The sequence below is a fragment of the Mastigoproctus giganteus genome, chromosome 8 (genome assembly GCF_048544385.1).
Source record: "Mastigoproctus giganteus isolate SK-2022 chromosome 8, ASM4854438v1, whole genome shotgun sequence".
NCBI lineage: Eukaryota > Metazoa > Arthropoda > Arachnida > Uropygi > Thelyphonidae > Mastigoproctus > Mastigoproctus giganteus.
In genome coordinates this window covers 60,345,203-60,360,458 of record NC_143582.1, presented here as the reverse complement: position 1 = coordinate 60,360,458, position 15,256 = coordinate 60,345,203, and the positions used below count along the sequence as shown (strand labels likewise).

Genomic DNA, 15,256 nt, shown 5'->3' with positions numbered 1-15,256 from the left:
GCCCACAAAACTTTCGGCCCTTCAAATTCTAGCGCTATCCCTGCCGCAATCATCACTCCATATATGTGTGCTGGTTTTTTTTTTTTTATTTTAGGTCCTAGCCACTGAAATCTCAGGAAATTAGGTGGAAGGACCTGCCAGAGTAATCTTAAAGAACTGGTGTACCTGGTCTGCCTCCACAGGGTGCAGGCAACAGTGGGCCTCAGTAGGTGTCTGGCGGCTAAATGGCCAGAGGAACAACGATACACAACACGTAAACAATACCCATATACAGTCAGTCCTCGTATAGCACGATAGTTGTGTTCCTAGAAACCCTCGTGCAATATAAACAACGGGCCCTATGGGAAAAATAGGGTTAGGTGCTGACCACCCAAGATTGAACACACATTTGTAACCAAAACATAATAAATAATCGTAATAAAATACATAAGTATTTTATTACGACTATTACGTAATAAAATATTGCTAATGCTTTTGCTTCTATCGTAAGCAAACTTGTTTTTTGTTTGATTTTTTATCCAAACAGATGACAGCCATTCCATCTCTTCCAATTCTTTGTGTCTTAATCTAATGGATTTTAATTACACTTTGAGTTGTTCCTGCTATGAAAGTTGTTTTTATTTTCTCTGCATTCTTTGAAATTCTCGGCGTTGCCTCATTTAGGTCTGTAGCACGTGCAATATCACATGGTCTTTCATTTCACTCAAAGCGTTTCCCAATTTCATATTTTTTCTCTATCGACAGAGGCAGACTGGTCATAAGCCTTCCCGGGAAACCCTGGTGGGCCGGAGGCCGGTGTGATTTTGGCCATAAACCATAGTATGAGGCCACTATAAATTTTCCCGGGTAAGAATTTTTGACCCAGTCCGCCTCTGTTTATCGATATTGCTTTTCTTTTTCTCTCTGAATCTGCAGTGTCTTCACCAGGACGCTTCCTTTTCACACCTTTAAAGTATTTTACTCATTTTTAGGGAATAAAGCACAATTACAAAACGAGGAGGCACGCTTGATACACATAAACAAAGCTGCACGCGTGTAGCAACTAGGTAAATAAACAATACCACAAAGGCAGAGATACACTATTAACACCTCACATTTTACTAAAGCACATTTCTGGGGGTTACTACCATAAAACAATAAAATTTTCCAGTTGCGTTTCTGCTAGTGGAATCTGTTATAAACTGGTAGTAAACTCGATCTAATTGCATTTGTGATTATACCGATAGCTGGAATTGTGTTGGTTTTTACGTTATTATGGCGAAATGTGTTTCCCCTTCAATGATATAAAACACATAAATACATTTTCAGAATCTTCTCTTCATTCCTATCGTGTTGCATTCGGTTGGGGTGATTTTGTATTCGACTTCCATTTCTTGTAAACACAAGGCAAATCGTGCATAAGCGAATTCGGTTCGCGTTATATAAGATATCGTTCCCCTATTTATAAATCGTGTATGATTGAATTCGTTTAGTGCAAACACATGTTATACGAGGACTGACTGTACTTTTAAATCTCTAGCCTTTACAGTGATCTGTATCACAACACAATGTATACCACGTGGAGATGGGGGAAACCCCTGGTGCCATTTGACCCTAAATACACTTTACACTTATCCATTTATCTTGTTTTGGACTTAAACTTTGTGAAATCTCTTTAGAAGAAATTCATCTTGTGTTCCGTATCTTTCTTTCATTTAATTTAACTCTTTAGCAATTGAGTATAAAATCAACTGCAAAGATGAATGAAAAAATATCTCACCCATTAAATCATGTTTTTATCAGTCTTCTAGCTGATACATATCCACTTTTCTATATTCACAAAAATCATCCCTGTCATTTTTAAACAAAAATTCTTGTTTGCCAAGTTCACGCAAAGTTTGATATTCATTTATCTAAAATGCAATCACTCATTTTTGTTACACAAATAAAACATATTCATCACTAACCATTACAGCATTTAGCAATAGACTAAACTAATCCTTGGATGAACATTATTCTGTAAAACCTCTGTAAACTTTAATAGAAATAAAAACAGACATTCCCACTAGCTGACCATCTTTAAGGTAACCACCCACCACACCTTCTGCCAACTACCATCAAATGAGAATTCAGGCAACTAACACCCCAAACTGTGCGTGCGTGCACGGGGGATCATTTGAGATTGTGCCCTGTAAGCCTGATACTAAGGAAACCAGATAAGCTTTGTATTTAAATTGTATTTCTTTATAGAGCATACTTAACCCAACTTTCTCAACAACTCTCTAAGTTTGTAATTTTGTAAGTTCATTAATTCATAAATATAATGTTTAGTATATTTTTCCCATTTCCTTTTGTTTTTACTCTAGCCAAGAAGAAGGCAAAGTGGCATTTGAAATGCTGGCCATATAACCCCCCCCCACCCTTATTCTCTTTTCCTTACTGTCATTATGTTTTCTCTCTCTCTCTAAACTGCAAAAAAAAAAAACCCAATAATAAAGTTCTAATGTTTCCATATGCAATTGTGTGTGTCTGTTTAAGCCATATTATGAGTTATATCTCTTAGTATATGCTGTTAATTGTAGGTAGCAGGTGGTAACCAAGTTCATATGTGGTACAAAAGTGTCTACTTTGAAATATCATTAGTTGTTTACATCACATTTATCTTATATCTTTATTTATTTAATTATTTTAATTCCACTTAATGTCATTTGAACTAATCAGAATTAAGCCTTTTTATCTTTATTCTTGTTTTTTATTGAATAGTATTGTTTTCATAGTGGTGTAATACTACAGTGATAATTACTAACTTCTTACTAAATCAATTACAACTGAATGCACTACAATAATGGGTTCCCTTTACTCTCTCTCTCTCTCTCCCTCACTCATGCAAAGAATTTTTATGAAAGTCAGTCACTGAAAAAAAAAATATATATATATATATACAGGATGTCTCAAAAATATTGGTACAAACGTTTTAGGGGAGGTGGGTAACATCTAAAGGAATGTGAATCGCATAGGAACCCATAACTGGAAACGTCACCGTAAGTCAGTACACGGCGCTGTTCATCAGTTCACGAGAAGGAAAATTTCTGGTTTACTCATTCAAGCAGTAGTCACCGCACAAAGAGCATGCATCAATATACGAACTGTGAGCTGGCAGACATGCACCTAGTGTATGGATTAGCAGAGGGCCCACACGGTGTGCACCCCCATGCAGCACAACATTGCTTTGCAATAAATGTGTGGGCAGGTATGGTTGGTGACTGCTTAGTCGGCCCATACCTGTTACCATCCTGCATGAACTCTGCTAAATATCAGATCTTTCTTGAACAAGTTCTACCAGGGTTACTTGATGATGTTCCAGCAAATGTGAGATGCAACATTTGGTTTCAACATGACGGGGAGCCTGCCCATTATGGAAGGTGTGTTCGTGACCATTTGAACAGGTGTTTTGGGCGTCGATGGATTGGCCCTGGTGGACCTGTTGCCTGGCCCCCACGCTCACTTGATTTATCAAGCCTTGATTTATTTCTGTGGGAGGGCCTCAAATCTATCGTGTATGAATTGCCTGTGGAGACTCGTCTGCGCTGCTGCTACTTTCAAAGAAACTCAAGGTGTGTTCAACCGTGTCCGCCAATCCATGCTGTGTCGGTGTCACGCATGCGTCGCGTCTCATGGTGGAACCTTCGAGCATCTGTTGTAACATCATGAAATGCATCCATCTCGTACTCCATTGTTAATATTATGTCAAATAAATGTTTGCCACTAATTACTGTCTTGTGTCATTTCTGCTTCTTGTACCTCTGCTACTACTTTCCCGTGACGTTTCCGGTTATGGGTTCCTATGCGATTCACATTTCTTTAGATGTTACCTACCTCTCCTAAAAGTTTGTACCAATATTTTTGAGACACCCTGTATATATATGATCTCATTGTATAAAATAATGAATTAGGGTAATCTGATACTGTTTTCAAAGTTCATGAAATATAATTTTTGTTGTTCAGTTCTAATAAAATGTGAGATAATATGAATTAATTTACACTTTTTTTTTTTTATCCTTTCTGTAATAAAATATGGATTTTTCCTTTGACATATTATCATATTTAGATATTTTCATTTAATAAATACTTACCACTGGTTCTTCTGTAGCAGTTTTCTCATATTCCGCTTCAAATTCCTATAACAAATAGTACTACTAATTATGATATTCAATTATTATTTCTTAAGTTAGAAAATTTTCAATTTACTTCACCCAGTTTCACTAAAAATCATTAACATAATCCAGTCTTCATAAATAATTTTTCATGTTCACCATTAAAAAAAAAAATTATTACATTTAATAAATTAATATAGTATAGTATATATATAATTTACATTGACTACTTAACCATTAAATAACTAACATAATCCAGCCTTCAAGAATAATTTTTCATGTTGCCAACTGTTTACCATTATTAAAAAAGTTGCTGTATTTAATAAATTCATACAGTATAGCAGAACCTCCTATATCCAGCAATCCATTATCTGGCAATACCCATTTTTAGGCTATGTAAAAGTACCCAAGAATCAAAAAATTCAGTTCTCAGATTGACCATCACAGCTGATTATATAAAATGGAGAGTTCACCATGCTCCAACTGCATCAAGAAATCTGTTAGGTCATGAGCTTGTTAGGTCTTAGTACTATTTATGAACAATATTAGTGAATTATTGATAATAAGCAGCGATAATACTCAGTTTATCATTGAATTTCACAACTCGATAAAGCATTAGACTGAGCTAACAATTCACTAAACATGATTACTGTTTATTAAAAGTGTTGGGAACTTGTGAACTGTTGTTTTTAAACAACTTGCATTCATCTGCCAATATGCTACCTAAAAGCATATTAAGAGGCTCAGAGTATTTTGATTCTTCAAATCATACTGGTTAAACTACCATTTTTACAAAAATGATAGTTTGACAAAAATGAAAGTTGCCACCTAATGAGTTCCACATTTGCTCAGATGAACAATGAGCAAAGCACAAAGAAATTGCAATGCAGTTATGCACATATTGAGTCTTATTGGGTCCTTGAGGTTGTCACAGACATTCTCTCAGATATGTCAGACAAGCTGTACTTGCTACCTGTGAGTCTAAAATGCTGATGGAACTGATATTCGGGTAACACTCAAGTCAAGTGGACCCAATTTCGGAGAAGTCCGGACGGTCGGTGACAGCCAAATCCTCTGCTTGCACCTTCACGATGGTGGGACTGTTAGTAATCCTGGGTATAACCTCCATGCACAAGTACATGGTGGGTGACCATCCAGGTGTGAACCAACGTAAGCAGGGGTCGAGGTGTGGTGCCCACACCACATGGAGGAATGCCGCCCCTCTATGTTACCAGGCAGTACTAGGTGGTAGATCATCATCATCAGCCATTTTCAATCCACTGCAGGATAAAGGCCTCTCCAGCAACTTTCCAGTTCATTCTGTTTTAAGCACTAGCCATCCATTTACTACCCACAAATTCATGAATTTCATCTATCCATCTCCACCTTTGTCTTCCAGGTTTTATTCAAGCTCCTCTTAGATACCATTCTGTTATTTTCTTAGTCCATCTGTCATCATGTCTTTGAGCTGTGTCCTGCCCAAGACCATTTTAGTTCTTTAGTTTTGATAAGAATGTCCTTTACTTGAGTTTGCTGCCTAATCCATGTTTCTCTTCTTCTTATCTAACAGTCTGATTCCCAATATAATTCGTTCCATTCTTCGCTGTGTAGTTCTCAGCTTCTCTTCCATTCTTTTGGTGAGTGCCCAAGTTTCACTTCCATAAGTCATGGTGGGGTGTATACATTGGTTCATTATTTTATGTTTCAGACAAACTGGGATATTGCTCTTCAGTATGTGACTATATTTCCTGAATGCTATCCATCCAAAATTTATTCTTCTCTTGACTTCCAGCCATTTATCATTATTACAGCTAATAACTTGTCCCAGATAAGTATATGACTCCACCTTTTCACTTACTGCTCCTTCAATCATTATTTCCCTTTCTGTGGCATACTTGTTCATCATTACTTTTGTTTTAGACATATTCATCTTTAGTACAAAATCCTTACTAACTGTGCATAACTGATTAAGATTTTCCTCTAATTCTTTGGGATCATGGCTTATGACCACAATGTCATCTGCAAATCGTAAATGGTTTAGGTACTCTCCGTTCACATTGACTCCTTTCTGCGACCAGTCTAATCATCTGAAAGCTTCCTCAAGGGCAGCAGTAAACAGCTTCGGAGATATTGTGTCTCCTTGTCGAACTCCTTTCTCAATTTTAAATTTCCTACTGTCTTTGTCTAGTCTAATAAAGGAGGTAGCACTGTCATATATTTTCTTCAAAATCATAATATATGAGGTATCTATGCCTTGTCTTTACAGTGCCCGAAACATTGCCTTATGCTGTATGGAGTCAAATGCCTTTTCATAATCACCAAATGCCAGGCATAATGGTGTTTTATATTCATTTGCTTTCTCCATTAGCTGTGATATTACTTGAAGGTGATCCATAGTTGAGAATCCTGTTCTAAAGCCAGCTTGCTCTTTCGGTTGAATCTCATCAAATATTCTTTCTAATCGGTTAGTAATGACCCTTGTGAACAACTTGTAGATGTGGGATAACAAGCTAATTGGTCTATAATTTCCAATTTCTGATTTATCTCCTTTCTTATGCAGCAAAACTATGATTGCATTATTCCACTGCTAAGGTGTCACACCTTTTCTATTGCACTTTGTGAAGAGCCTTGCCAGTTTTTGTGTTATGTCTCTTCCTCCCAATTTTAACAACTCTACAGTAACTTCATCTTCCCCCGGGGCTTTCTGATTCTTCATTTTCTTCAATACATGTTCTACCTCATCAGGAAGAATATCGGGTATGTCGTATGTGTTGCTACTTTGCAATCCATCTTGCCCACTTCTGGCATCATTCCCCTGCTCCTTGTATAATTCTCTATAGTAGTCTTCTGCTATTTGAATTATGCCTTCTCTGCTGTTTATAAGTACACCATCGCTATTCTTCAGTTTCAGTATTATTTGTCTTTCTGTATTACTGCTCATGGCTGCTGATTTAAATCCTTTGTTTTCCTTTAATGCTTGTTCTACTTTTCTTGTGTTAAATCTTCTTATGTCCTCTCTGAGTCTCTTTCTAATGGCTTTGCATAACTCAGTATACTCAATTTTCTCCCTGTCAGTGTTTTCATGCTTTCCATTTGTCGTCTTCGGTTCATCATAACAAGTGTTTCTTGACTAATTTTTTCTTCTTTGGATTTCTTTTTCCCTATAGGTTTCTTGGGCTTTATCACTTTCAGAAAGTTGTAATATTCTTCGTCGATATCTTGGTCCTCAGCAGTCTGCAGAAGCTCAAACTTGTTCTTAAGTTCCAGTACATACTGCTTTTTCTCCTCTTCTGTTATCTCAAAGACCTTTGTATTATTTACTCGAGTCAGTTTTTTCCTTTCCTTCCCTACATCTATATCAAGTGTACATCTTACCATTCTGTGATCACTTCCAACATTTACCTTATTCAGGACGGTAACCATTCCCAATATATCTTCTGTTAGTGAGGATGAAGTCGATTTCATTAGTAGTTAATCCATTTGGACCCTTTCATGTCCACTTTCTGTTCACTCTTTTCTTGAAAAAAGTGTTCATTACTGACAGTCCTTGAGATTCTGCAAATTCCACAAGTCTTTCATCTCTTTCATTTCTTTCACCAATTCCAAAATTTCCTATAGTTCCCCTTTCTGGCTGTTTTGTCTTTTTCCAACCTTAGCATTGAATCCCCCCATAATAATAGTGTAGTGGGTTTTCTGCTCATCTAGAAGATTCTCAATTTCGGTGTACATTTCTTCAACCTCTTCATCATCATGGCTTGATGTTGGTGCATAAATCAATATAATCTTTAGCTTGTACCTCTTAGAAATCTTGAGTATTAGTCTTGATGCCCTTGGTGATGTACTTTTGAATTCCAAAATGTTGTTTTTAAAATCTTTATGGACCAGAAACCCAACTCCACCTTCACTCCTTTCACTGTTTCCATTGGTGCACAGCAGATTTCCACTTGATAAACTTATAAGTGATTCATTTCTTCTTCTTGTTTCAGCGAAACCGATGATATAGTGTATAATCTTGTTACCTCTACTCTGCCAGATAGTGTCTGGAGGGAGTCGGAGTAGTGTGTATGTGGGGAGCATTGTCGAGGCCATGTTATGTCAAGGATCTGGGTACATTCTTACCATGTGTATGCCATATCCAAAAATTTCATTACTTCATACAGCATGTCCCACCCACTTTTTCTTACTATTAAATACGCCATGAATTGTCAAACTAATAGAGCAAGCTTATCTGCAAAAAGATCTAAACCTCCCAAGCACTTCCTAATTCATTTCACAAATATACGTGGTCTCAATTCTAATCTCAACGATGTCCATTTCCACTTGCAATCTGCCAAACCCCATGTACTTTTTCTGACAGAATCTCAGTTATCGTTTGATTCAACTACTGCTCATCTCAGATGCCCAAATTATTCGCTGTATGATTCTTTTCGCCTCAAAGGTGGTACTTGTGCATATGTCCGTTCTGATATTCCCTGTCAGAGACATGGCAATTTGGAATCTCCTCTCTTTGATCTTCTCTGGCTTAAAATCTCTCTACCTCATTGTGTGAAATTCATCTGTTGTCTCTACCATTCTCCCAACTCCATTAATCACTTGGAGCTCTTTGACTACCTCTCTTTGCAACTTGACTTTCTCCAGTCCAACTTTCCTAACAGTGAGGTAATTTTTCTTGGTGATTTTAAGGTTCACAACTCCAGCTGGCTTCCGTTTTCTAGTCACACCGACCCATCTGATCGAGATGCTGAGGCTTTTGCAATTCCTAATGAACTTGCACAGATTGTTCATTTACCTACAAGAATACCAGACAATCCTAATCATACAGCTAACACGCTTGATCTTTTTCTCACAAACAACCCTTCTAAGTACACGGTCGAAGTGAGAGGTCCTTTAGGCACTTCAGATCACAACTTGGTGATTGTCTCTTCTCCAATGGAACCTTTATCTCATGGTTATTCCCAACCTTGTATTGTTTGGCATTACAAGAATGCAAAATGGGATGACCTGCGAGACTTCTTTTCTTCTTTTCCTTGGTCTGATTATTGTTTCAAAAGTTCTGATGTCAACATTTGCTCAGATCGTGTCAGTGAAATTATTCTTGCAGGAATGGAATCCTTTATCCCACACTCCACTTTAAAATCTCGTCCTCAATCTAAACCTTGGTTTTCCAATAAATGTGCTAAGGCTGTTCAAGAGAAGAATGTGGCATATTGTAATTGGCTTGTTTCTAATTCTTCAGTTTCATTTTCTGCCTACACCAAAGCTCGCAACAATTGTAAAGCAGTTATTAACCAGTCCAAACTAGAGTTTGAACAGGCTAAGAGTAGAAAACTTGCTTCTTGCCCTAATGGTAGCCGAGCATTCTGGTCCCTTACCAAAGCTATTGGCCGCAACTTTTGGCCATCTCTGCTCCCACCTCTGTCCAAACCAGATGGTTCTTTTGTCACTTCAGCCAAGGATAAAGCTGATCTGCTAGCATCCCATTTTTCTTTCAACTCATGCATTAACGATCTTGGTAAAACACCTCCCACTATTCCCAACACGATCCATTCAATGCCTCCTGTGGTCTTCTGTCAAAAGTATGTCAGAAGGATTTTGACGAATCTTGATACTAAGAAAGCTCCAGGTCCCGATGGTATTTCTCTACTTGTTCTCAAAACCTGTGCTCCTGAACTTACTCCTATTCTTTGCCACCTTTTTTCAGTTTCTTACTCCAAAGGTGTTTTTCCTTCTGCTTGGAAATTTGCTCATATCCAGCCAGTTCCTAAAAAGAGTGACAAATCCCTCCCATCCAATTATCGTCCCATTGCAATTACTTCTACTCTTTCTAAAGTAATGGAGAAATCAATTAACTGCCAAATTTTAAACTACCTAGAAACTTTCCGTCTGATCAACGATCGCCAGTATGGATTCCATCAGTGTCGATCCACTGGTGATATTCTGGCTTATGTTACCCATTTATGGATAACATAAGTGGGAAAAAGAACTGAACCCAAGGTTCAGTTCTTTCCCCCACTCTTTTCCTCTCGTATATTAATGACCTTCTTCCATTGACTGGAAATCCTATACATAGTTTTGCCGATGATAGCACATTGCATTCCACTTTCCATTTTGAGAAACCTTGCCCTGCTCAATCAGCTTTAACTTCTCGAAAATCTGCTACCAATTCCTTAAATGTCGATCTTCAGGTAATTCTCCAGTGGGGCAAAGACAACTTAGTTGATTTCAACCCTTCTAAAACTCAGTCTTGTCTTATATCTCGCAAAAAAAGGATTCTTGTGCTCCTATTCTTATCTTTAGTGACACTTCTATTTCTAGGCAAAATGACATATCTCTTTTGGGGATTACCCTGACTTCTAATCTCTCTTGGCACAAGCATATTAGAAATATTGCTTCCTCTGCATCTAAAAAACTTGGTTTTCTCTTTTGTTCTCGGCATTACTTTTTTTCCAAACAGCTGCTCACTCTGTATAAATCGCAAATCCACCCTGCCATGGAATATTGTTCCCACATCTGGGGTGATGCCCCCAAAACCTCTCCCAGGCTTCTTGATTCCATTCAGAAGAGGGCAGTTAGGTTAATTAATGACTCATCTCTAACAGAGTCTCTGCACTCCCTGTCTTATAGACGTACTGTTTCTACTGCATGCCTCTTCTACAGATACTTCTATGGGCACTGTTCTTCTGAATTAGCTTCTATAATTCCCGCTCTCTCTTTCAAAACAGTCCGAACACGTGCCGCCACCAGCCAACATCCATTTACTGTCCAACTTCAAACTCACAGAACCAGCCTTTCACCTTACTCGTTTATTCATTCAACTGCCGTTTTCTGGAACAACCTTCCTTCCTACGTATTTCCTGAAAATTACAGTCTACAGAAGTTCAAGTCCAATGTCAACAAATATCTTCTTTCGTCTTCTCAACCTCCAACCCAAGCACGGTACTAAGTACTATAGGTTCTAACGCCTCTTGTGTTTGGGGTTTACATAAAAAAAAAATATATATTACTGACAACAAGGTGAAGAAGTGTTAAAATACATTATTGCCATTGATGAGACAGACACTTGACTTTGAACCTGAAGTGAAATCACAATCAACTAAGTGGAAGCATCCATCTTTTCCATGCCCCTCTAAATGTCACCAGAAATAATCAAATGTGAAACAAATGGCGATTATGACCTATGATTACAAGGCATTACTGCCACTGATCAGGTAACACTTGGAGGATCGATAACTGGTGACTACTATGTAAATTTCCTCATCACAAATTACATACAAAAATTCATTAGAAGTCGTCACAGAAGTTTGAAGCTGGTGTGCTTATACTCCATGACAATATCTACAGCTTGTTTGCACATATCATGGTAAGGAACTTGTAATCCCCCCACCCAGAGCCTTGATAATAAGTCATTGCAATTAAAAATCCATTCCCCAAGCTCAAGGAACTGAAGGTATACAAAGGTTTCTGTCTCTAGAAGCATTAATTATAGCCATGAACCAAACATAAGACAGCTTAACTTCAGCAGATAGTTAAATGGCATTCAAAAATTACCCAATGTTGGGAAGCAGTCATATAGCATGAAGGACTCTACATTGAAAGTTTATAATGTAAATTATATTATAAAATAAATTCATTTTAAATTAGCCACTTTTGAGTATTACTTTTAGGGTAGCCCTTGTTCTGTTAATATTGTTTCTTAATATTATTTCGTCATTTAAAAAATTATACCAGGCTTTTCCATCAAATTGCAGGAATCTATACTGGCAATTACTGATCAGATGAAGGGGTTTCAAAATAGTTTAGGTTTTGGCAATACACCGCCTGCAAATAAGGCAGTTGATAGATTTCTTCATTACTCTGCAAAGAATAATTACTCTGCAAAGAATAGAAGTAAGCAGAATAGGATGATATGATAATTAGATGGAATTGTAACTGTTTTGTTAACAGTAGATAAGGGAAAGAACATCTGGCATGGTTGTGTTTAAATAAATGTATCCATAATACAAAATTTAACTTTCTGCATTATCCATAAAGCAAAGTTTATTTTCTTTTGTCATCAATAATAAAAGTAGAAGGGTGGGGAGAGAAAGAACACATATCAAGTAACGAAATTTTTGGAATGGACAATTTTTGGATATACCCAACTTCCTGATATAATGATGTAACTGTACCTTCTGCATACACAATACTCAGCCCCATTCCAGTCAACAGCTGGCAAAGTAGAATACAAATAGATGGCAGTGAGATTATATGTTAAAAGACCTAGATGCTTCCTAGAGAGTTGCCAATACATTTGGTCTAGTGTAATATCTAGTGGCCACATAACTCAATATGTGCAATGCAATGCAAATCTTCCAATATAAACAACAGGCCCTATGGGAAAAATAGGGTTAGGTGCCGACCACCCAAGATTGAACACACATTTTTAACCAAAACATTACCGAACACAATAAATAATCGTAATAAAATACATAAGTATTTTATTACGATTATTTATTGTGTTCGGTAATACGTAAGCATTTTAATTACTTAAGCATTTTAAGTAATACGTAAGTATTTTATTACAACTATTACGTAATAAAATATTGCTAATGCTTTTGCTTCTATCGTAAACAAATTTGTTTTTTGTTTGATTTTCTATCCAAACAGATGACAGCCATTCCATCTCTTCCAATTCTTTGTGTCTTAATCTAATGGATTTTAATTACACTTGGAGTTGTTCCTGCTATCAAAGTTGTTTTTATTTTCTCTGCATTCTTTGTAATTCTCGGCGTTGCCTCATTTAGGTTTGTAGCATGTGCAATATCACATGGTCTTTCATTTCGCTCAAAGCGTTTCACAATTTCATATTTTTTCTCTATCGACAGAGGCGGACTGGCCATAGGTAAGGGGAAACCCCGGTGGGCCGGAGGCCGGTGTGATTTTGGCCATAAACCATAGTATGAGGCCACTACAAATTTTCCCGGGTAAGAATTTTTGACCTGGGCCGCCTCTGTTTATCGATATTGCTTTTCTTTTTCTCTCTGAATCTGTAGTGTCTTCACCAGGACGCTTCCTTTTCGCACCTTTTAAGTATTTTACTCATTTTTAGGGAATAAAGCACAATTACAAAATGAGGGGGCACACTTGATACACATAAACAAAGCTGCGTGCGTGTAGCAATTGGATAAACAACACCGTAAAGGCAGAGATACACTATTAACAACTCACATTTTCCTAAAGCACATTTCTTGGGGTTACTACCATAAAACAATAAAAACAATTTCCAGTTGCCTTTCTGCGAGTGGAATCTGTTATAAACTGGTAGTAAACTCGATCTAATTGCATTTGCGATTATACCGATAGCTGGAATTTCACGTTATTATGGTGAAATGTGTTTCCCCTTCACTATTATAAAACACATAAATACATTTTCAGAACCTCCTCTTCATTCCTATCGTGTTGCGTTCAGTTGGGATGATTCCGCGTTCGACTGCCATTTCTTGTAAACACAAAGGCGAATCGTGCATAAGCGAATTTGGTTCGTGTTATATAAGATATCGTTCCCCTATTTATAAATTGTGTATGATCGAATTCGTGTAATGTAAACACACGTTATACGAGGACTGACTGTACTGCATAACCTCAAAACATGACTCAATACTACTTGATAGAACACATGGGAGTAGGATCCCCACATATTTATCAGGAATTGGTTAATTCTGGTTAATTTACTGTATTTATTTCAATTTGAAAATTTCACGCCTTGAACTACATAATTTCCATATAAAATTTTGAATTAATTATAATATTAAATAATTGCACCATTTCTTGTTCCTCTTGCAGAATTAATGGTTCTTCTGTTTTCTCCCAGAGACGAAGAGACTTATCATGAGAAGAAGTTACTATGTGTTGCCCATCAGAACTAACCGCCATTGCCCATACTTCAGCATGATGACCCTAAGAAAAACAGAAACCAAAAGTATAATTTATTTCACAGGGTAATACAAAAATAGGCAAATACAGGATTTTTGTAATTAAAAGTATTCACATTCAAAAGCTCACTGGAGTGCCATATAATGAATGGTCAGACATAAGTTAAATTTGATGTGTTTATATACCAGAACATCAAAAAGATTATGGTGGGAAAATAAAATCAGTTTATATATCCCCTGCCCAACCCCCACACCAAGTTTATTAGTAGGCTAAATTGTGTTGCCTTAAGAAGGAAGAGGAAAAACATATTGCTGATGGGATATCACTGCAAAGTATGTTCAATGTATAAGTCATTACTAAAGGTTTTCTATGCAGTCCCAGTGCTATCAACAGTAACACGCCAGGAGTGATGGTAATCAAGGCAAGCAATGTTACCCTTTGGGGAGGGGTACAAATCACATCACGGTACACCATGCTCTAAGTGCTCCCATGATCAGAAATCACAGGGGTTAACATCTGCATCTGGCAGATGGGATGGTTTAGTTTGGGTTTTATTGACACATTAACAACTAATGCTATAATGTACTAAAACCAGGTCATTATAAAAGATTTCAGTGACCTAATTATTTAGATCACTATGTCAAAATGTATAACAATAAAAAATATGTAAAACAAGTATAAAAGATACATTTTAAAAAAGAGTAAAAAAGTTTAATGATTTTAAATAACTAAAAATGGCTAACAAGTAGTCACTGTTGGATAAAATCTGACTGAATGCATAAGGCTGTCAGATGGCTAAAAGCAGAAATATAAAACACATTCATGTCTATAATCAGCACAACCCAAGAATGATGAATGCGTGAGATGACTGTGTCCTGTGTGTAGGTGAACAAGGAAAACTTTCTCTCTATAGTTCCTGCATAAATTAGACTATCAGTTTTGTTTACAGGCTTTATTTGATATAGCTTATTCATGACCTGTCCATGTCATGATTATTGTCACCAGTAGTGCAATCTGTTACATATTACTTGACTGTATAATCTGTATAGGAGACTAACAGGTTATGACTGTTCTTGGGTTGTGCTGATCTGGCTACAGCATTTCCCAGTTCATTACACCCTGATCCCAATGTGGCTTAGAATTTAACAGAAAAGAATGTAAAATGAACATACAGAAGAGGATGTACCATTTGCTGGACTCAAGTTAGCAAC

The 15,256-nt window shown here is 37.0% G+C and overlaps 1 protein-coding gene across 1 annotated transcript in view; it reads right to left on the bottom strand.

The window, feature by feature from the left end:
* LOC150081562 (WD repeat-containing protein 3) overlaps positions 1 to 15,256 on the bottom strand; it is a 279,852-nt gene that overhangs the window by 79,566 nt on the left and 185,030 nt on the right. The window contains 2 exon segments of the mRNA XM_090380245.1: positions 4,113 to 4,157; positions 13,935 to 14,069. Of these exon segments, the coding sequence (XP_090236371.1) occupies positions 4,113 to 4,157; positions 13,935 to 14,069 (180 nt within the window).